This window comes from Rhipicephalus microplus, chromosome X (genome assembly GCF_043290135.1).
Source record: "Rhipicephalus microplus isolate Deutch F79 chromosome X, USDA_Rmic, whole genome shotgun sequence".
Lineage (NCBI taxonomy): Eukaryota > Metazoa > Arthropoda > Arachnida > Ixodida > Ixodidae > Rhipicephalus > Rhipicephalus microplus.
Window position 1 is genome coordinate 99842190 of NC_134710.1, and position 23456 is coordinate 99865645.

At 49.0% G+C, this 23456-nt stretch overlaps 1 protein-coding gene across 3 annotated transcripts in view; it reads left to right on the forward strand.

The window, feature by feature from the left end:
• The window catches only part of LOC119176304 (E3 ubiquitin-protein ligase RNF31), an 89709-nt gene that overhangs the window by 37880 nt on the left and 28373 nt on the right, over positions 1-23456 (forward strand). For all 3 annotated transcript variants that reach the window (XM_075877324.1, XM_075877325.1, XM_075877323.1), the window contains 3 exons: positions 17026-17127; positions 18858-18947; positions 20336-20450. In XM_075877324.1, the coding sequence (XP_075733439.1) occupies positions 17026-17127; positions 18858-18947; positions 20336-20450 (307 nt within the window). The remainder of the gene's footprint in view (positions 1-17025; positions 17128-18857; positions 18948-20335; positions 20451-23456) is intronic.

Consider the following 23456-nt stretch of genomic DNA (forward strand, 5'->3'; position numbering starts at 1 on the left):
TTCTGTCTCGCATATGGCGGTTATTAATTCTATCCTTCGCGCTCAATACACAATTGAAATCCCCCAATAAAATAAGCTGTTTCGGTGTCCGTAAATGTTGCCTAATTAACGAAAAAAAACTTCTCGATCTGCCTCTACGTTCGGCGCATAGACACAAATGACGCGCCATTCAATTTCGCTAGTACTAAAATCACAAGTCACTGTTCTACCAGAGTCACAAGAAAAGTGACTTTCAACAATCAATCACGGAATATTTTTAACAAAAAGCACACAACCGGCCGAAGTTCCATTTGCGTGACTAACTATGGCATAATATTCAGACGTAAACCGCAGCATCGTGCTCCGGGTCACCTCCTCACCTTCCACTTTTGTCTCCTGCACGGCTAACACATCAATATCTTGGTCTATTAACAAGCAATACACTTGAGCCTGCTTCTTCCTGGAGGCCAAACCTCGGACATTTAAGGTTGCAGAGCTCAATGCCCAGTGACTAGCCATCGTTACTCACTAAAAAAAAAGAGGGGGTAGGCCCGGAGCATGGTGCTTACCGTGTATGTCTAGCTCCCTGCTAGACGTCTCCGGGGCCATCTGGTGGTCCGGCATCAGTTAGCTGCTGGTCCCTTGGAGTGCCGACCGGTCGGTCCACAAGTAGATTGGACCTCGCTCTGAGGCCCGAGCACCGCGCCGGTGTCGCCTTCGCTGGTGGTCCCTCAACTTTGCTCTCGTGAGCAGTGCCCGCAGATTGCTCCAGCGAACGCTTGACCGCCGAGCTCGTGTTGATCCCGCGGGTCATTCCGTGCGCTGGCATGTCGCGTCTTCTCACCGCTTGGCTTGCGTCGTCATTTCCACCAGTTGGCTTTGTGCGTCTTCAGTGGAATTCTCTTGGCTGGTGTCCACCTTAGCCATTTCTTTCTCTTCGGGTTCCGACGCTGTATCGTAATGTTCAGGCGAAACCGGCCCACGTTCAACCAGAGAACTAGCCACGTCTCCTGCCCCCTTAGCCGCGTCTTCCACCTCAGCGGCGTCCATTGTCTGCTCTTCGATCTCATCGAACGTTGCAGCGCTCGTAACTGCTGCATATGACCGGATGCACTGAGCGTCTCGATGTCCAAATCGCCGACAAATTGAACACCGTGGCACCCTGCAGTCTCGCCGTACAAGACCAGTCCCTTTGCACCGCAAGCATTGCATAGGCCTGCCCGGCGCCACAACTAGGGCCAATTCCCCTGCAACGCGGACTTGGTGCGGAAGGTCCTCCACCGTTAATCCACTCTTTAACTTGAGTAGCACGGTTCTCGTCGTTGACGCTTTGTCGCTGACGCTGTCAACTCTCCAGCGCTCTCAATTCACTTCGACAACATTGCCGAAGGCCACGAACGCCGTCCGCACATCCTCATCGGTGACTTCGTAAAGCAGCCAATGAAACCGCAGTTTTATCTGCCGGTCCAGGGGATCAACGATGAGACACTGGTGTCCCTTCACCTGAAGTTTCTTGAAGGCCAGCAGTTTCTTCGTCACGTCTTCTCCGTTCAGTGTAACTGCCCAGACGTGATTAATCTGGTAGGCTCCGAGTGCTATGACGTCCGTTAGCACTCCAGTGGGGCCCAACGCGTCTCTGAAGTCTTCAACCCTGTAAGGTCTCGCTCGAACGTCTCCGTGCAAAAACACAGTATTTAAGGCAACGCGTCCTGTTGGCAGATGAGGCAGAATCACTTGGTACTCTTCAGTTGACCTGTTACCACGGCTCCCAAGGGCCGCTGAAGCCGCTCCGACGGAGCCCTGAATCCTGCGTCCGTTCACTACCGTGGCCGAAAGCAGAATCAGAGCCACTGAGAGGTACCTCCTTTAACATTCAAACGGCAAGCTACTCCTATCTACCACTTACAGCTGTTGGCGGGTATCTCGGTGGGGGGGAGGTTCTCGTATTTTCAGCATATTAGCAAGATGATGCAGTGAGCGCGCGGTGGCTCTCTTTTACGCGTACTTTTGCCCGCGTAGAGAATAAGGGGGTGTACGCTCGATCGCGCGACCTTATGTTGCAGCGGGGAGAATCGTACATCTTGGCTAGCCTTTGGGTTTCGTCGGATTGATTCTGTTGTACCAAGGTGGCCTGAATTTCCAGAGCCCTCCACTACGGCGTCTCTCATAATCATATAGTGGTTTTGGGGCGTTAAACCCTACATATCAATGATTCTGTTGTTGTTACTGGGCGCGCAAAGGTCACGGCAATTGTTGCACAGCATCCGTTCGCAAGAAGGGCACGCTTTTCAGACACAGCGAAGTAACAACCGAAACTCTTATTTGCGTTCATCTGTACCTGCTAGTACGTTTCGTGCGTCATTTGTGCGTAAGAAACGCGGGGCGCGTTTCGACCTGCTTGCCATTGTTGCTATCACATTCATTGCTTCGTCTTTGCGACAAAGCTGTGACTTCTTTTTCCCTCAACTATGTTTTCACGCATTAGCATTTCGCATGTGCCTTTCACAAGGTTTTGCGTGTACGCTCAATTATGGTAATAAAGGATTAAAACGAGTGAATTATGGTCCTCTAAATATACGTACTGCCCAGTATATTCTATAGGGACCGTATAGTTATATGCATGCTGCATCCTCAGTATATATGTGCTTGCTTGTAAGCAATAACCCTGCGCTCTGGAGGAAGTTAGTGCGGTTATGTGCAGCGAGACGAATAGGAAAAATTTAAGTACATTGTTTCCGTCCATTGCGATTCTTTTCATTTTCTTGTACTAGTTGTAAGGTGTCGGAAGGAAGGAGGTTGCTGCTGATGGTATCCCACCGCTGCCATTAGTTGTTAAGGGTCGGGAAGGAAGGACGCTGGAGGATACGAAAAACAAAACAGGGTTTATGACATTATTTACACGTATTTACAAAAAGGAAAAGTTAGTGGTTTCACAAACCACGAACGTGGTGGTTGAACGATACATAGTTCCGAGCGACATCCAGCACTCTGCCGCGTCGTTTTATGCCCTGTTGGGCTCCTCCTCTCCGAGTGGAGCACCAATCACACACACACAGGTGAGGGGGGCGAGCATGCACGGTCCACATGAACACTGCACTGTGGTGGTGCCAGCAGGGCTCTTCCTCGTCGTGTGTGTGCCGTTAGTTGAGAGTTCCCACGATCTTGGCCGCATACTTCAAAGGGTCCACCGCACAGCTCGCCCAATTAGCAGGCCCGGCGACACGTCGTCTCCTCCTCAGGCCAGCAGGGCCAATGCCTGGCGGGCATAGGCAGTCGGCCGGTCGGCTACTTGACTGAGGATTAAAGAAGCGCCGCTCCACCATCAGCTCTGTCGCTGGTCACGCCAGCTTTCCCGTTGCCCGACGAGTCGCCGAGTCAATTAGTCACCGCTTCTGCTTGAAGGGACGACAAAAGGGTCCACATTTGAAGGACGGGAACTCGCCTTTGCTTGCTGTTTGGTCTGGATAATTGCTCAAATCTTCGACAGCGTCTGTCAGACTGGGCGCAGAAGGGATTGAGAGCCTTTCTATAGGACCAGCTTACTCACAACGGCGACTGCCCAGATGGATTTCCAGGCCAAACTTAACAGCTCCTCCGCCGCCCGGAAAATCTCGGCTGGTCAGCGCTCCCAACCGCTGGGCACGAAGAGAATGGTTGGTGACGAGGACGATGGCCTGGCTTTTCTCTCTCCAGCTGCGAACTCGAAACCAACTCCCAAACCAGCTCTGAATGATTGACAACAGCAAGGCGAACCACACAACACAATACCATGCTGAAGTCAAGCACATTGGACCCGCTTAAAACCCTCCAGGCTTCTCCAGAAACACAAACAAAAGAGAAACCTGTACGCTAAAATTTTGAGACAATTTGGTGCCGCCAAAGTTACAACAGTCATGGACGTGAGGATGCTTACTAAAGATGGAACAAATTGCCGTGCGAGAAAAGCACACAAAGGCAAATACAATTTGGCCCCATATATCCGTAATCCCATTTATACAATACCGGCTTTCTCCTACCATCTGCCCTACTCATTTGTAACTTACATCTACTAATTTCCTGACTAATTTCATGAAAGACAACTACCTGAATTTTACACAAATGCAGCCTGAACCTACAAAAAATATCTGGGCGCATTTTCTATTCTCTCATTACAAACTTAAAATGTAGTCGTGAGTGCCTACTTGTAGGATACCCTGACGCCAACAAATCTCTCTCGCACATCAGATCAAACTGCGTTTTTAAACATCAGTAGAATGTATTTCTAGCCTCAGAATTTGGTGAACGCAATGCTCTCAATATATCGAATTGTGTAAATCTTTAAACGCATCTCTAATCTCAACGTTCGGTATAACCTAACGCTCAGCGAAAGAATTCACCTGATCCCTGAGCACCTACTAAAATAAAGGGAAATACAACTCGTGTACTAACACATTTGCTGGATGTAGTTTCATGTCAGCCCATGTTTTTAAAGAACGCACATTGCTGTGCGCCCTAGCACGACATCATACTCTCATCCAAAGAGTGTTAGCACACCAATCGCGCACCTAACCATAGGCCATTTCTCTGTAACTCAACTAAAAACACTTACAATGCCCTTAGAAAATTTAGAAGGGGAAACTGTACCCAAACAAACTAGCCTGGGAGAGGACAAAGGAGTATTACTTCAAAACCAAAAATAAGCAAAAGCATGCTACTAAGAACACTCCTCCGTGCACTCACCAGCTTAAACGTAAACATTTTGACAGCAATCTGTCTGGCTGGGTAGAAAAGTTTAGAAAATTGAAATTGCTCCAGCCACAGTTCAAAAAGAGCCCGACGTTTCGAGACCGACTCGGTCCCTTCCTCAGGGGGTGACTGTCTTGGTCATGGAAGTGTCGTCGCGTCGTGTTCTCTCACCACGGCTCCGGCTTTCCCTTTCCACCACGTTTCACGGTCTCCGAAACGTGGTGGAAAGGGAAAGCCGAAGCCGTGGTGAGAGAACACGACGCGACGACACTTCCATGACCAAGACAGTCACCCCCTGAGGAAGGGACCGAGTCGGTCTCGAAACGTCGGGCTCTTTTTGAACTGTGGCTGGAGCAATTTCAATTTTCTAAACTCACCAGCTTACAGTTGTTCCTCACTTCAATCACACTCGTGGCGGTCGAGGACTTGGCGGATTTCGAGGGCGCCTGAGGCAACGTCGCGTAAGTGCTACAAGCTGAACAGCGCAGTCACGCATCCTTCGCGATTTCTGCGGGCTTTTGTCAATCTGGCGGAGGGAACCCGAGCAATGCAAGGGGAAGAGTGACGGTCTAGCCGAGCGGTTTTTAGCTATAGTGGCCTTTTTTCTATGACCACGTCGACACTCTTTTCCATGAAAAGCTCTAAATCTCCACCGCGCATACCGTCGCGTGGACTTGCGCCGTGGCCCACCGTTTCGCTGTCTGTGCCTTACTGCCCGCCACAAAGGCCTCTTCGCTGAACTGGCCAGTAGCCTACCCTTTTCTCGTTCGCCCGGATGATGGCCATTTTTAACATTCCTTGGTCGCTTCGCTTTGTTACGGCTACGGCAACGTTAGCGAACGACTTTTCCTGCACCGTCAGGAAATTGGCCTCGGGTTGCGTCATCGATGGGTTTACAGCTCAAGGGTGCCTCTGCAGCACCTAAGCTACTACTTTGGCACTTCGATTTCCTAGCACTGTTGCCATGTCGGGGCGATTCACCTGTCTTAACTTTGTGCTCACGCACCCAACTAACCTGGCACCTCCCATTTGATTTCATTTGCGAAGGACCCACTGTTCCTTTACTTGTTTTCCGGTAGTTCAGACGCATACAAATTAACTTTGACACCGACGAAAAATGCCTAGTTCTGCTTGCTGCACTAATAGGCTTCGAACCTTTCTCAACATGTGTAGAGCTGCTTGTCTCACTCGCGGCTTTGCGACGTCTCTTTCGTCTGCGCCGCTTTTTACGGCTCGTTGCCATGCCTTCCGATTTCATCGCAAGCTCGTCGAATCTCGCACAATATTCGTCCGCTGTCAAACCCACGCCGTCTAAATGATTTTCAAGAAAATCACCTATTCCACACTCTAGATCGGCGGACAGCTCGACGCTCTCCGGAACAGTGCAGCTGCTTTCCCGCAAAAAATCTCGCTCGTCTTGCTGGGAGCTGCCTACAACCACACTGTTCTTATCCTCTACCTTCGCTGCTTCTCCTGAGCTTTCTCCGGTGTTCTTGCCTACTTCGACCTCATTTGCAAGATCCACCGTCGCGACAAACACAGTTGAGGTCTGTACCAGCTTTTCTGCAGCTATTCTAGCTGTTTCAGTAACAGTTAACTGGCACAGCACCTCGTCGCACTCGCTCTGGTCTTCGTCGGCCTCTCTACTTAGCGCAGCATCATTCGCAGCACTCAAACTCGATTCGCCTTTGAATCTGCTGCTATGTTTACATGTGCTAGCCTTCTCTGCGGCTCTAAACTGCACCTCACTCGTTTGAATATTGCACTTCTCTTGAGCTACACTTACGCATGGCTGAATTTTCCGTCTCAATGCTTCGTTTTGCTGTTCCAATTGTTCGAGCACCAAGGCGCGTGCTCGATCACGCTCTTTTCTATCCCTTTCTCGCTTCTTCATTTCCTGTTTCTCTGAAATCTCTACCGCGTTTTTAATCTCCTCCTCAGTGGCTTTTTTCTAGATCAGCGTCACAATTGCTGTCCTGCCCATTCCTTCCTCTACTTCAATGCCTAGATGCTTACTCACACTCAAAAGTTCATCTCTTAGTTCATCTTCCACGCCATGAATGCCGTTGTACTTTGGTCCTGCATTCACACATAATTAGGGGATCCCTACAACTCAAAACTCACAAACGGCAATCTCCCTAATCCACACACAATCCAGCTTCTAATAAACTCACACAATTGAAGCCTGGAAAGTCAAAGCAAAGACCAAGCACTCACCACAGCACAGCACCAGGTCGTGAAGTTCATCTCACCGCTGCCAACCAGTTGTAAGATGTTGAAGGATGGAAGTAGGTCGTTGGAGGATGCGAGAAACAGAAACATGGTTTATGACATTATTTACACATATTATCAAAAAGGAAAAGTTAGTGGTTTCACAAACCACGAACGTGGTTGAACGATACATAGTTCCGAGCGACGTCCAGCACTCTGCCGCGTCGTTTTATGCCCTGTCGGGCTCCTCCTCTCCGAGTGGAGCACCAATCACACACACACAGGTGAGGGGGGCGAGCATGCACGGTCCACATGAACACTGCACTGTGGTGGTGCCAGCAGGGCTTTTCCTCGTCGTGTGTGTGCCGTTAGTTGAAAGTTCCCACGATCCTGGCCGCATACTTCAAAGGGTCCACCGCACAGCTCGCCCAATTAGCAGGCCCGGCGACACGTCGTCTCCTCCTCAGGCCAGCAGGGCCAATGCCTGGCGGGCATAGGCAGTCGGCCGGTCGGCTACTTGACTGAGAATTAAAGAAGCGCCGCTCCACCATCAGCTCTGTCGCTGGTCACGCCAGCTTTCCCGTTGCCCGACGAGTCGCCGAGTCAATTAGTCACCGCTTCTGCTTGAAGGGACGACAAAAGGGTCCACATTTGAAGGACGGGAACTCGCCTTTGCTTGCTGTTTGGTCTGGATAATTGCTCAAATCTTCGACATCGTCTGTCAGACTGGGCGCCGAAGGGATTGAGAGCCTTTCCATAGGACCAGCTTACTCACAACAGCGACTGCCCAGATGAATTTCCAGGCCAAACTTAACATAGTATCCTTGCGTTGCTCTTTAAACTTGAAGGGCTTTGTCTATTTAAGTACAACCACAAATTCGATAGTGATAAACGGGCAAGGGTCGTAAGAAATTGTGAATAAACTCTATACAGTATGACTCAAATGAGATGGAGGTCATCGTCCGCCGCGATGGCGGAGTGGTTATGGTGCTTGACGGCTGACCCGAATGTCGCGGGTTCGATCCCTGCCGCTGCTGTTACATTTAAATAGAGGCAGAAATGCTCTGTCATGTCACTACGTCATAAAGAAAACCAGGTGGTTGAAATTTCTGGAGCCCTATTCTACAGCATGCTTCATAATAATATCGTGGTTTTCGGGGCGTGAAAGCTCAGATATTCTCATGTTATTGAGAATAAGCTCAGGCAATTCGTACGATAGGACGGAACGGGTGATTGCACAGCGTATACAGGTGAGGTCCATGAAAGAGTGTGAATGTTTGTACAGTGTCAGTTTTTATGAAAGGGAATACGGGAGCGCGCGGTGTTACGCCTGCGAGTCCACACCGAACGTCAATGCCTCTGCAAAGGCAATCTGTGTCAAGGCCAGCGGTCAAACCCGTCTGATGCGATCAACTCAACGACATAATCCAGCGGCGTGGCCGGTCTGTCACGCAACGTACAGCGAGCTCCCTCAGCCCACGAGCCCGTTGTAGCAATCGACGCCTTCCAGTCTGGCGAGTCTTACGCAATGCGTGGCGGCGTCACTCGTCCTTGGGTGCAACCACGTGCAGCGGCTCCGGATTTGATGAGCATGACGCGGCCCAGCGGTGGGCCCCTTTGGAGAATTCTGACATCCCGGCCAGCGGCACTTCTGGTTGGATGTTTGGTGACTCAAAGGATCCAACCGGTGCCTATAACTTATGTGTCTGAAGTATGTGTCTGAAAACTATGTGTCTGACGTATGTGTCTGAAAAGCCTCTCGTTGCTTCAAGCCCCTTTCGCAGTCAGCGCGCCCGGTGTCCTTGGCGGCAATGAGTTTTGTGGCGCCCTTCATAACCTCGTCGGTGGTGCGCTTCGTAACGGAGAGAGATGCCGACGAATGCGTGCGAGGGAAGACATCTCGGCTCTTAGAGTCCCTAAGCTGTCGGCTCCAGTGCCGAATATGTAACGCCTCTATTGTTATGCTGTACATAAACCTTGCCTTAACTCACCGTCGTCTCGTCCGCTCGTCTATCAGCTCTGCGCAGGTGCAGTCGCGAGCTGAGTAACACGCGCTACCAAACGGCTGGTGACCTTGGCGGCGGAGTTCTGAGCAGTGGCGCCTTTGGGACCGGATTGGCGTCTCGCCTTCGTAACAGTGGTTCGTAGCTGCGGGATCAGCCGGCGTCAGCGTCATCAATGCGGTGAGTGCCTGATGTTTTCCCCTCAGTTCACCAGACTACTCTAGCGCAGGTTTTAGTAGTTTAGAGAAGGGCTGTGTGAAGCATTAGAATTAGCTTTGATCGTTTCAAGCAAAGTCGAAGCGCTTTGAAACCAAATTTAATGCGAAGGGTGTAAACACAGCAGTGTGAAAAACTGCTTGCGCGTCTTGCTATTAGATTTATGGGGGTACGGCAAGTAGATTCTTAACAGGGGCAAACAGCAAGAGGCTAGTGTGAATGACGGAGAACCTTAATGTGAAGGAACTCATCGGAATTTGTCAGGAACATGGCCTTATTTTGAGCCGTGCGAAACGAAAGCCAGCGATACTTGAGATCATGAGGGATGCAGGAGTGATGACTAAGGAAGTCAATGAGGCCTGGGCGGATATCAAAGCACGCCGCGAGAAGGCTGAAAGGCGATAAGTTCGCGAACGCGAAGAAGCTGTAAGGTGAGAACGCCATGAGGAGACTGAGAGACAGGAGCGCCTTGAGTTGAAACGAATAGAATTGACAATCTTACAATGTTCGCATGCCCCGCCGTGGTGGTATAGTGGCTAAGGTACTTGGCTGCTGACCCGCAGGTCGCGGGATTGAGATTTGGGTGGACGTTAAAGAACCCCAAGTGGTCGAAATTTCCGGAGCCCCCTACTACGGCATCTCTCATAATCATATGGTGGTTTTGGGACGTTAAATCCCACGGATCAATCATACAGTGTTTGCAGGTGCCTAGCGTAGTTTCTGCAACAGTTCAGGTCAGCGGTCGGAGAATTCACGACCAACTGCCACCGTTCGTAGTAGGCGAGGACATGGCAAAATATCTCAAGTTTGAACACGTCTGCGAGCGAAATGCTTTGGAGCGGTCTCTTTGGGCCCAGAACCTGTTAGCTCTTCTTTCCGGCGAAGTGTTCGACGTGATAACGTGCTTGTTGAGGGAAGCGTTTGAGAGCTATGAAGAGCTTTAGGAAGTGCTTGAGACGTTATAAGTTGTCACCCGAGGCTTTCAGGCAAAGGTTCCGGTATGCTAAAAAGGGGAATGAGTCACACGTTGACTTCGCGTTTCTTAATAAAGCCGATTTATTTGAATGGCTCAAGTGCGAAGGTGTTTATGACGATCGCAATAAAGTGTTTCTGCCGCTTTATTGTGATCGGTACGTTCCGGTGCATCGAAGAGCATGTCAAGCTTTGGCTGCAGGACAAACTCTGTGAAGTACAGCTAAACAATGCGGGAGAGTTAGCTGAGGAGTATTATACTCGCCGAAAGTTGAATAGCAGGGCAGTGTGTGTTGAAAAGGATGAAAGGAAAGAGGGCTTTTCAAAGAAACCTGATGAACAGAAACCCGCTCCACACCGTAATTTCAGGAAGGGCCCGTCTTTTACGGACACTGTAGGGGAAGGTAAAACCGAAGCGGAGAAATCGGGTGAGGTTCCTAAACAACGCACTGATACCACACGGGCGTTTGAATCACGGAAGCCGCAAATCTGCTACAACTGCAAAAAGGAAGGGCACATCACGATAAACTGTAAGCAAAAGTTTGCTTTCGCAACAATCCGAGAATCAGAAAATAACATGCGGTTGTTCGAGCCGCATCTCCAATAAATTAGTGTGAATGGGAAAACGTGTCGAGCACTACGAGACTCAGCGACAACCATGGACGTTGTCCATCCTTTGTTGTTGTCTCCGGATGACTTTACAGGAGAATGCGCGTGGATCAGACAAGTCGCAGAGGAGCAGAGTGCTTGCTTACCAATCGCTACGGTTGTCATTGAAGGCCCGTTCAGTAAGCCTCGCATATAAGCGGCTGTGTCTGCCGCGCTTCCCGATTGTTTTCCTCATCTTTCCTCTAATAACTCAGAGCTGCTTCTCAAAGAGCAGAGTAAATCATTCTTCTCCAACTTAGCGTACATGACCCTCACGCGATCGCAAGCGCGGAAGCTTTCAAAGGAACTTGATCTTGTTCAGTGTGGTCTAACACCACCTGCAAAGTCTGCTGATCTGCGTGACCTTGGCGGCGAGTTGAAAGAACCTCAGACAGGAAATTCTCCGTGTGAGTCATTTGAGCAGTCACTCGAGCGGCCCGTCGCCGAAGCGACTGGTGCGGTCTCTGTCTGCGGAGGAGACATGGCACCATTGAGTCAGAGCGAGAGGGGCCCGTGCAACGCTCTCGCCTGCAGCGGAATGTTGGAGTGAGCTGTCGAGGGTTAATCAAGAAACGCTCATTCGAGAGCAGCGTGAGGACCTCTCGATTAAAGTGCTAATGGAAAGCGTAAACTTGGGAAAAAAGAAAACGAATGTTTCCTTTTTGAGAAAGCAGGGCTCCTATATCGAAGCTACACAAATGCGCAAGGTCGCAAGTATGAGCAGCTCTTAGTGCCACAAAAGTATCGTTGCCAACTATTGGAACTGTCGCATGAAAACGCATGGGCAGGGCATCTTGGCATAAAAAAAAAACAAAGCTAGAGTTTTCCTTGAATATTATTGGCCGAAATGCTGGAAGGATATCGAAGACTTTGTACGCTCATGCGACACTTGTCAGAGAACGGAGAAATCCATGGACAAACGGGAGGCACCCATGAAGCTTGTGCCAATTATCACAGAACCTTTTCGGCGCCTAGTAATTGATTTCGTCGGGCCATTGCCAGAGTAAAGGCAAGGTTGTGAGTACATCCTGACGGCCCTCTGTTTAGCCACAAAATTTCCGGAAGCGATACCACTTAAGGAGCTCAATTCCCCTCTTGTCATAGATGCACTGCTATCTATATTTGCACACGTCGTATTTCCTTCTGAAATCCAATGCGACAATGCTAGTATCTTCACCAGATGCCTTATCTCTACCTTTTTGGATAAATGTGGAATAAAAGTAGTGCACAGCTCGATCCATCACCCGCAGTCTAATCCGGTAAAGCGTATGCATTCCGTTCTGAAACGGATACTGAGAGCTCTTTGCTACGAGCACAAATGCGACTGGGAAGCGTGTATTCCTCCCACTATGTTCGCTTTGAGATCAGCTCCTCATGAGAGCACTGATCTTAGCCATGCAGAGCTTGTGTATGGCAGGAGTTTGCGAACACCATTGCGAATGCTACGTGAGTCCTGGGAGGGATTTGATGAGGACCCTAATGTAGTTGCGTATGTTCTAGACCTCCTTCAGAGGCTTGAAATAACGAAAGATCTTGTGGAAAGCCACATGAAGGCTGCACAATGTTGTCAAAGGAGTACTACGACAAATTGGCGAAGAATCGTACCTCTGAAGTAGGTAGTTTGGTAATGCTTCTGCCGCCGTTCAAAAAGAGCAAGCTTGTGGTTCATTGGCAAGGGCCCGCCAAATTAATATCAAAGCTTTCCGATTCCAATTATGAACAGAAATTAGGAAGGCGGCCGCACAAAATTTACCGCAGTAACTTGATGAAACCATACAATCAACGTCAAGCGGTCGTAACCCTTTTTTTGAACGCTTCAGAGGAAGAGGGAGCAGAAATTTTGATCTCTAGTGATGTAATCGAAAGGGAATCAGAGGTAATCTTGCAGCAGTCAAACCTATAGAGCCTAGATTAAGTGAAGTCCAGAAGGAGGACCCGAGAATTCTTTTCGAGTTTAAAGACGTGTTTTTGGACCGTCCCCGAACCACGACGGTGATTGAACACGATATTGAGCTAACTTGTGAGGAGCCAATCCGTAGCAAGCCGTATCGATGTTCCCCTGCGCAAAAGAAGATCATGAAAGAGATCGATAAAATGCTGGAGTTGGGAGTCATAGTACCGGGCGAGAGTGACTATACATCCCCTCTAATATCCGTCGAAGTGCCGGAAAAAGATTCGAGGCCGTGCATCGAATATCGGCGTCTTAACGACATAACTCCAGACCAAACTTACCCGACACCAAACCTAGAGGACAGGGTAAAAACTGTCACAGTCTTGCAGTATTTCCCCGTCAGACCTCGTGCGAGGGTATTGGCAAGTTGCCCTTACGGAGTGTGCTAGCCGCTATGCCACATACGTTTCTCCTTTCGGAACGTATCGTCCACGTAATCTGAACTTTGGATTGAAAAATGCACCCTTTTGTTTTTCAGGCTTAATGGACCGCGTTCTTAAAGGCCTCTCTGAGTTCGCTCTGCCGTATTTTGACGATGTCGCCATCTTCTCAAGCAACCGGGAAGAACAAGTCGAACATTTACGCGTCGTGCTGAACAGGTTGAAAAAAGCTGGTCTTACCGTGAAACCTAGTAAATGGCACTATCCCGTTAAATATCGCAAAAGCGTCGACGCGGACCACCGAGCACTGAGGGACAAAAAGAAGAGCGCTGTGGCACGGGCACGAGGCGCGCTCACAGTGTTCGGGGCAGTGCGTGCAATTCTGAGCTCAAATGAGCAAGACGTTCTGCCGGGCGAGACGCGTGCGTGTGCAGGGAGGACCACGGAGCCGGGTGAGGTCCAGGGTGACCGCGAATCCAGGTACCAGGGGAGTTGCTCTCTGAATCGAGGATCGCCGAGCGGTGCCGAGCCGTACCGAGCGACGTGCCAGACTCGGACGTGGGCCGCGATCTCATGAGCTGTGCACCCTAGGGTACCTGCCGGTGCCCTGGCCAAGGCGAGGAACGCCGGTGACTGAGCTGCCACACTGCAGCTATGGCGAGCAGCATTTCAGCAAGGCACAGACAGTGCTGTGCTGGCTAGAATCCGTACGTGGAACTGCTATGCGCGGGCGGTGATCAAGAGCTCGGAAACGAGGTCTGAGGTCGCGCTGCTCCAGGCATCTCCCAGACGACGCCACCGCTGCTCCAGAGTCGTGAGACTACGGGTCTTTCCTTCATGAGCCGTGGTGGCCGTCCCGACAGCGTCCACATCACCAATTTTTTCTATCCTTTCTTTTGTATATGAACGTTTGCACACGTCTCGCTGTCTGTTTCCTACGACGCTGCACAGTAGTGGAAGTGCTCGAACCGTCCTAAACATCAGTCACCTAGGGTGCGGCGAGGTGTCGTACCTGGGACACGTTGTGGGGCGTGGCCATCGTAGACCTTCAGAAATTACCGTAGCCGCCCTCGTGAACTATCCACGACCAACCACAAAATCTGAGATAAGGGCATTCTTGTGCCTAGCTGGATACTATCAGCATTACGTGCAATACTACTCTGGCATCGCCAGCACTCTGATGCACTTCGAAAGTCCGAGCCGGTTAAAGTAGTATGGAACTTAAAAAAATAGAATGCGTTTTGCAAGCTGAAACAGGCTCTAAGCGAAAAGCACGTTCTCATGGCACCCGATTTCTCTAAGGAATTTGTCATTCAATGATACGCGAGTGATGGCGGTATGAAAGTTATATTGTACCAGGAAGACAGTGCTGGTAACGAAAGGCCAGTTTTGTATTTAAGTCGAAAACTCAGCTGCAGGGAAGAGGCGTACAGTACCTCTGAAAAGGAATGCGCTTGCCTCGTGTGGGCCATTCAAAAGCTAGCCTGTTATGTCTCCGGTTCGAGGTTTGTGGTCGTAACAGACCTCTGTCCGTTAACCTGGTTAAATAACATGTCGTCTAAAAATGGCCGGTTACTGAGGTGGAGCACGGTACTCCAACAGCACAACTTTGACGTTCGCTACAAAAAAAGGAAAGCTGAATGCTAATGCCGACGCATTGAGCCGTGCGTTTTAGTTAGTACCTTTTTCACCTTTCGGTTTCTCGCTGGCCATTCAGGGCAAAATTTTGTCCTCATCACGGCCTTAGCTGAGCGCTCTAGTCTAGAGCGATTTCAACGGGCCAACTTTATGTTGTATTATATTTCATTACGTTGTTGTACATGTAAAAATGTGAGTTCTTGTTTTAAGAGTCCTGTGTCCCACATGTGCCTCTTGATGTAGAGGGAACGAAATTTCGATAGACACGCAGCTAGGTATATGTTGTACTATACTTTGTCTGGTGTTCTGTCGGGTGACTGAGGGCACTAGCTTGTGTCGTGTGTTGTCGAACCATTCTTGACAAGTTGCAGAACCATCGACAAGTGCTGAGACCAAAAATCATCACAAGAGACGAGTGAAGCTGGCCGCAAGTTGTGGCGACAAGCCAGTGGAACTGGGATCCGTCCTCAAGAATGGGATGTGTTCACGAAACGGAGCCTAGAGCTACATTCTCCCCATGGCCCTGCAGGCGAACCTGGAGGGACCTGGCGAATGAGCGCGCCCGACATCCAAGCCACGTGGAAGCAGCTCGTCATTTCGGCGCATTGTCTGGCGGCGGGGGTGCTGTTACGCCTGCGAGTCCACACCGAACGTCAATGCCTCTGCAAAGGCAATCTGTGTCAAGGCTAGCGGTCAAACCCGCCTGACGTGATCAACTCAATGACGTCATCAAGTAGCGGCGCCGGTCTGTCACCCACGCAGCGCGAGCTCCCTCAGCTCGCGAGCCCGTTGAAGATATCGGCGCCTTCCAGTCTGACGAGTCTTACGCAATGCATGGTGGCGTCACTCGTCCTTGAGTGCAACCACGCGCAGCGGCTCCGGATTTGTTGAGCATGACGCGGCCCAGCGGCGGGCCCCATTGGAGGATTGCGACATAACGGCCAGCGGCACTTCTGGTTGGACGTTTGGTGACTCAAAAAATCCACCCGGTGCGTATAAAAAAGCCCTGCGACGTGTCGCCAGGAGTAGACCTATGTGTCAGGGAAGCCTCTCGTTGCTTCGAGCCCCATTCGCAGTCGGCGCACGCGGTGTCCTTGGCAGTGGCGAGTTTCGTGGCGCCCTTCGTAACCTCGCCGGCGGTGCGCTTCGTAACAGAAAGAGAAACCGACGGATACCTGCGAGAGAGAACATCTCGGCTCTCCGAGTCTCTAAGTTGTCGGCCCCAGTGCCACATATGTAACGCCTCTATTTCTATCCTGTACATAAACCTTGCCTTAACTCACCATCATCTCATCCGCTCGTCTATCAGCTCTGCGCAGAATAAGTCGCGGGCTGAGTAACACACGCTACCAAACGGCTGGTGACCTTGGCGGTGGAGTTCGGAGCAGTGGCACCTTCGGGACCAGGTTGGCGTCTCGCCTTCGTAACAGTGCCCTGCGCACTCCAGCGGCAGCTGGCAGCGTGTTCAAGCGAGAGCGAGAGCATCCACGCTCTCCTTTTGCGTCAACTTGTGGCGAGCAAAACAACAATTCGCTGCGGATTAGAAACCGGCGGCAAGATTGCGAACCCAACCCCTTTTAAGGCGATTACGTGAGAGTTGGTAATCGCCTTAAAGGGGGAGGGGTTGCAAGCTTGCCGTTCTATATCAGCAACGAATGGTTGTTTTGCTCGCCGCGAGATGACGCGGAAAGAGACGGGTTGCTATCGCTCCCGCTTGAACGCGCTGCCAGCAGCCACCGGAGTGTGCAGGCCAGGCGTCGCCGTGTTCCCTCTTATAAAAATCGACACTGTACAGTTTGCTGGGGTCTCCACACGTTGAATGATTGACTTAGTTTAGGAGTAGTAACAGTTGCGCGGAATGTTTGTTTAAAAGTTGGTAGACAAATCCGCGATGATCAATAGTTGGGTACCTGTGCAGTGTGGGTTGATCACTTGCACAGAAAAGAACTGACTCGAGATTTGAACTTTCTAGTTACGCATCATGTACACCTGGAGTCCATTGGTTCAAGGCATGTAATCACAAACCTGTGAATGATTTCAAATTGGGGCACTGGCAGTGATTAGTCAACTTTATGTCCTTATACAGTTCCTGTTTTAAGTACTTTAAGTTCACTACCAGAGTATTTCAAAATCTATCAAGGACTCTGCTATAGGATTACAGCTTTGAAAAATAATCACAATTTTTCTAGTGGTGTCTGGCTTTAGTGCTACTTGCACCAATTAAACTTAATCACCATCTTAATTATCTACAGGTGAATCTTGGCCCCAGTAAACGCATCTGCACTTTTTTCTTTCTCAACAGTTGAAGCGAATCTTCGGGGAAGAATATGCTTCTTTTGATCACAGATTGCTTCTCTGTTGTTTGGAACAAACCGGCGAGGAGAAGTACTGTGCTAACAAAATGGTCTGTTTTTTTCTCTTTATTCTCTGTATTTCCGATCACCACTGTTCTCGTACTCTTTAATCAGACTACACTAAAGTCGAGAATCTTTTCATGACATGCCCGCCCAAGTTTACAATCCGGGTTTCCAGGTTTACAAATGGCAGTATACTTCACCTTGTCGCGCATAACACGGTCTTGCATTCGCCAACGTATCTTGTGGAGCTGATCACATGTCAAGCTGTACAATTCCGTTTCAAAACATACCATAAGCCAGTCTTTCAATGAAGATTAAATTCCACTGAAACTTTTGGTGTTTGCATTCAAGATTTTTTGGATCGCTGCTAACGCAGGTTTTTTGCTGACAACCCCCGATGCCGACACGGCATTTGTTGTGACAAGGGCTCTTGTCTTTTTTTAACGCTGTCATGTTAAAGCGACATGCTCTTCTCCAATAATTTCTAGTGTGTAGCAGTTCGGGGGCCCGGTTTGTCGACCATCAGTCGATCTCAAGTGGACAGTTTAAATCAAGTGGTCAATACAAGCCCAAAGCAAGGGTTGCAATGCTCAAAATAGAATTAAAAAAAAACTGTCTGAAAGAATACAAACGAAAGAAAGGGAATTGTTAGGACTCGTGTTGTTTGTTATGAACAATAATAATGAGAGCTGACAGATAACTATGCCAAGGAAAGTAGGGGGTTAATATTGGAAAGAACTGTACTGTAAGCGGGAAAAAAGAAAAGTGATTGAAACGATAAATTGTCGTGGGCCGGGACCAAACGTGCGACCTGCTAGTAACGTGTTCGATTCTCTACCAAGTGTGCTACGAGGGCGGCTATTCCCCCATAGACTTCTAATAATATCCGCTATAACTTGTCTTTGTCTGTCAGTTTTCGTTGCAGTATAAGAAACATAAATAAGGAAGAATCGGAGTACTTAAAATGGCTTAAAACACTTTTCCTGGGCTGCGCCAATGAGTACGCGATTTCTCCCATCACCAGCACTTCTCCGGCGCTAAACCTGAAAGAGGAAAACCTGATGAAACTTTGTGCAGACATGTATCTGAACTGCCGTAACGAGAAAAAAGTTATAAAGTTCATCGAGAAGCAGCGCGCATGTTGCACCCAGTTTCAAAACCTTCTTAACAAGATTCAACTCGTACCTATAGCATGCTTACAGCATTGACTTCATTGATGGTAAACTAAGCAACTGGAATTTACGTACTAGAGTTTATGGTTGCCCATGCTACGCACTTCCTCGGGTTTCCCGGTAATGAAGCTGCATTTAGTGCGGTATCCAGAACTGCACCAGTCGCTGCCCATGAGCGACTTTTTTCATGTAACGCCAAGTTAGGGAACCCTTTGTAGCTGTCACACGCTATTTTGCTGTATTGGTTCTTATGACTCGTCATGTTTAAAAAGCGTGGCAATAACCAATTGATTGGATACATGAGTCGCATTTGATGAAATTCTGCGGAAAGTATTCATAAGATTTGCAGAAATATTTTAATTAATGTAAGTGGTATATCCCATCACCCAGGAGTAGCCAGTGCTATTCAAAAGTGCCAACATCTCCTTAATATCATAAAATAAAGAAGTGGAGACTCGAATAAACCAAAGCCATTGCGGACACAGAAGCTTGCAAGAATTGCAGCACTGGAAAAAGAATATGCGGTTTTATTTATATTTTTCTGTCTACGAAAAAGTCTTCTTGTTGCCATTTCCATTAACTTATTTTCATAAATAACACTGCAGTGCGGAATGATGTTGAGTGTGCCGAGAGAACTGTGGAAGATGCAGTGTCCTTCCTGCAAAACTATTGCATGTACAAAGTGTGGAAACGAAGTAAGTACTATTTTTCTAATGTAAGTAGAATTTTCGAGAAAGAAAACTTCAGGCTTTTCTACGTGCCATCATCAATCCCTGCTATAGTTGTTCCGGTCAAGTGAAGGCCTTTTAATGCTTTTTTTTGTAAACTAATGGCTTCTGCGAGCGTGTTAAACTGCGTTTGAAGTGGGTCTATTTACTACTTTCCATTTCTATGTTGCATATACCCAGCGCAGCTTCGCTAACCAAAAGCTCCGCTGGTCACGGGATATAATCTTGCGGCAGCGGCGGCTGCATTTCCGATGGAGGCGAAAACGCTTTAAGCCAGTGTGCTCAAATTTGGGTGCACGTTAAAGAACCCCAGGTGGTTGAACAAATTTCCGGAGCCCTCCACAACGGTGTCTCTCATAATCATATGGTCGCTTTGGGACGTTAAGTCCCACATATCAATGTTTAGTCAATCACTAACCAAAAGCTGGTAAAGGGATCATGAACCACATTATCCAAGTCATCATGGAATAACCGCAGAATCACAATTCATTGCCTGAGGAACAGATTGCCGTAAACATTTCTTGAATTTCTCATGAACGAGCTGAGTTGCAGGGATATGGCGCGCGCTGTAAGCGCCTCCTCTGTCCAGTCGTCCTGACCAGCGCTCTCGAGGTAGTGATGGCACGGCGAAGAGAAGTTATTTCAGCGCGCGTGATGAAATACGATCTCCCTCTCCCGCTGCAATTTTCGTGCTCCAGTGGCCTCGTGATGTTAGCAGTTTATGGAGCGCTGTGCCGGCACGTGGCAGCACCCCACCGACAATAAGTTCATCTGCCACAAATGCCACTCTTGGTTTGTGTCAGCTCTTGGCAAGTAGCAAGCTGTCTGTTGTTTGACATCAAAGAGCAGACTTATGCCATTGAGCTCGTTTTCGCATTGCCAACTTTACCTTGAAGTCATAGACAGCATGACGGCCACTTCGCTCACTGCAGCGACCGGGTTTCATTACTCGAGCATCTAACGTCACTATGACGTCACTATAAATTTTGACGCCAGAAACTTTAGGGGCGGGAAAGTCGTACGGTAGACAACTGCTCACTTTTTTCTCGCCTAATAAAGCTCTGGTAACTAAGAGTGGCACGACTGTGATGGTAACACGATAATATACAAGTAATGCTCAATATGCTCTTTAATATTTCTTCAAGGTGCAAGGTCCCATGACCACACAATGACGTCATGGATGTTATGGGGCCACATTGTGTGACATATATCGAAATAGTATGGACGTCGATATAGTCAATACGATCGTGCCCAGACATGACTCGGCACTAGTCTGCTACGTGTCCCGTCGCGTCCGGAACACTGCTTTCTCTTTCAGTGCACGTAGGCAGACTTAAATGCCTCCAACTTTTCAGTGGCGGAAGGAGCACGAGAACAGATCTTGTGATGATTTTATGAAATGGAAAAGTGAGAATGACCCGGATGACCCCGAATATAAACTTCAGGACCTGATAAGGAGAACTGCCATCAGTAAGTACCCGCCTTGACTGAAGCGTTGTTTATGTTGTATCACAGCTATTTGCTATTTTTTTTCTTTGATTTAAAATTTTCCAATTCTCCTTCTATTATTTTTCTATACATCTTACCTGCATTTACAAGATAGGTAAGTTGTTTTACGCTCCTTGAAAGTTTTTTTTTTCTTGAAGCCTTCCTCCACTTTTGACTTAGAGTAAAGAAAGTATGATTAGGTGGATTCTTGCTCAATTTCACATATGACACTGCATGTGAATTTATCCACCTCAAAACAAAAGCATGTGATAAGACAACTGCTGTATCCTAGAGCCGAAGGGAGAGGAAAGGCGGTAGTGTTAACCACTTTAGGAAAAAAAACTACTATGCTACACTACACTGGGAAAGCGTTATGGTAGCGTTTGATAGAAGTAGAGGGGAGGAGCGCGTATGACACGCGCACGTGCATGCGCGCATACCCACGCACGTGCATACCTACCTACCTACCTACCTACCTACCTACCTACCTACCTACCTACCTACCTACCTACCTACCTACTTACCTACCTACCTACCTACCTACCTACCTACCTACCTACCTACCTACCTACCTACCTACCTACCTACCTACCTACCTACCTACCTACCTACCTACCTACCTACCTACCTACCTACCTACCTACCTACCTACCTACCTACCTACGTACCTGCATGCATGCATGCATGCATGCATGCATGCATAAATGCATGCATGCATAAATGCATGCATGCATACATACATACATACATACATACATAACGTCATTGAAGTGTCAGTCGATGGTATCGTCGTCATGGCGCTTGTCGACACTGGAGCCACTCTATCCGTCCATTCCATCAACCTGTGCCGCAAACGCCGCAAAGTTCTGACGCCATTATCCGGCCTCTCTCTTAGAACAGCTAACGCACAAAGTGTAACACCTCTCGCAGCCTGTACCACACGAGTCGTCATCGAAGGGATTGTGTATATCGTCGAATTCATAGTGCTGCCCTTGTGTTCCCATGTCAAGATACTCGGCTGGGACTTCCTTGCGAATAATGCAGTCATTGACTGCTGTCGCGCTGAACTTGAGCTATCTGCACTTCCTGATGTTGGCGTTGTCGAAGCCTCCCTGCCGTGTTATAAACTGTTTGTTTCCGACGACACCACCGTACCACCGCGCTCTTCTCTGCTGGTGACTGTGTCATGTGACACTATTCACGACGGTGATGTTTTATTTACGCCCTCTGCACTGTTCATTCAACGCAAATGTTCTCCACTGCCCGTTGCTCTCCTGACTCTCCATCATGGCGTCACGAAGACGCTCGTGTACAATACGCTAGAAGGGCCTTTACCTTTATTCTATGGTGAATGTCTCGGTCACGTGCATCCGATCGACGCCCATCACATTTTTGAAGCTCCATCTAGTTTACTTTCTACGGAACTCAGTGCACTCATTTCTGACTCTGTTGTTGACCAGTCACTCCTTAACGCTTTCCACCGCTCCATCGATGTCACAACGTCTTCTTCAGAACGAAGCCAGTTAGTGAACCTGCTGCAAAAGTTTCGTACTTCTTTTGACAGCCACGCTTCTGGCCTCAGTCGCACATCGAACATATCAGCGTCGGAGCGCCGTGTTATTGACGACCAGGTTGCTGACATGCTCCAGCGGGGTATTGTACATCCTTCCAACAGTCCCTGGGCGTTACCGGTCGTTCTTGTTGAGAAGAACGGCTCCATTCGGTTCTGTGTGGACTATCGACGTTTAAGCAAGATCACCCGTAAGGACGTTTACCCGTTACCACGAATAAACGACGCCCTTGACTACTTCCCTGGAATACTTCGCTGGATTTACGGTCTGGATAGTGGCAAGTACCTATGGAAGCATCTGACCGACCGAGAACAGCATTTGTCACACCCGATGAATTATACGAATTTACCGTTATGCCTTTCGGCCTTTGTAACGCTCCAGCCACTTTTGAAAGAATGATGGACACTATTTTACGAGGCCTCAAGTGGAACACATGTTTATGCTACCTCGATGACGTAGTTGTCTTTTCCACTGAATTCGACACCCATTTAAATCGTCTCGAGCTCGTCCTCACAGGCCTCACCGACGCCGGTCTTCAACTCAACCTCAATAAGTGTCGTTTTCGTGCCCGGCAGCTCACCATTCTTGGCCACGTCGTATCGCGGGACGGCATACTTCTCGACCCCGCCAGCTCCAAAGCCAAAAAACTTGAAGGAACTTAGAAGTTTTGTCGGCTTGTCGTCATACTTCCGACGCTTTATTAGAAATTTTGCTTCCGTATGTGTGCCCCTTACGGACCTTCTTAGCGCCGACAAGGACCTTTCCACCTGGTCACCAGCATGCGACGATGCGTTCACCAAATTACGCCGCCTGCTAACTTCACCACCCATCCTCCGCCACTACGATCCTGCCGCTCCTACGGAGGTTCATATTGATGCCAGCGGTGTTGGACTTGGCGCTGTGCTCGTGCAACGAAAGGCAGGGTTTGATGACTATGTCGTCGCCTACGCAAGCCGAACTTTGACGAAAGCCGAAGCTAACTACTCCGTGACCGAGAAAGAGTGTTAAGCTATTATTTGGGCCCTTGGAAAATTTCGCCCTTACCTGTATGGTCACGCATTCGACGTCGTCACTGACCACCATGCCCTTTGTTGGCTATCCACACCTAAAGACCCTTCCGGACGACTTGCTCGCTGGGCGCTCAAGCTTCAGGAATACGACATCCGCGTTATTTACAGATCCGGTCGTAAGCACACGGACGCCGACGCCCTTTCTCGCTCAGCCATATTGGATGGTGTTTGCCTCTCTTCCCTTGAGCCTGCACTTGCGCCATCCGCCTTGCGCAACATGACGGTGGAACAACGCAAAGATCCCTGGATCAGTGGCCTCATAAGCGTTCTTTCTGATCCTCTCACTCCTTCGGCGTCTCGCGCTCTCCGGCGCCAGGCTAGCAACTTTTGCCTAAGGGATGATCTTC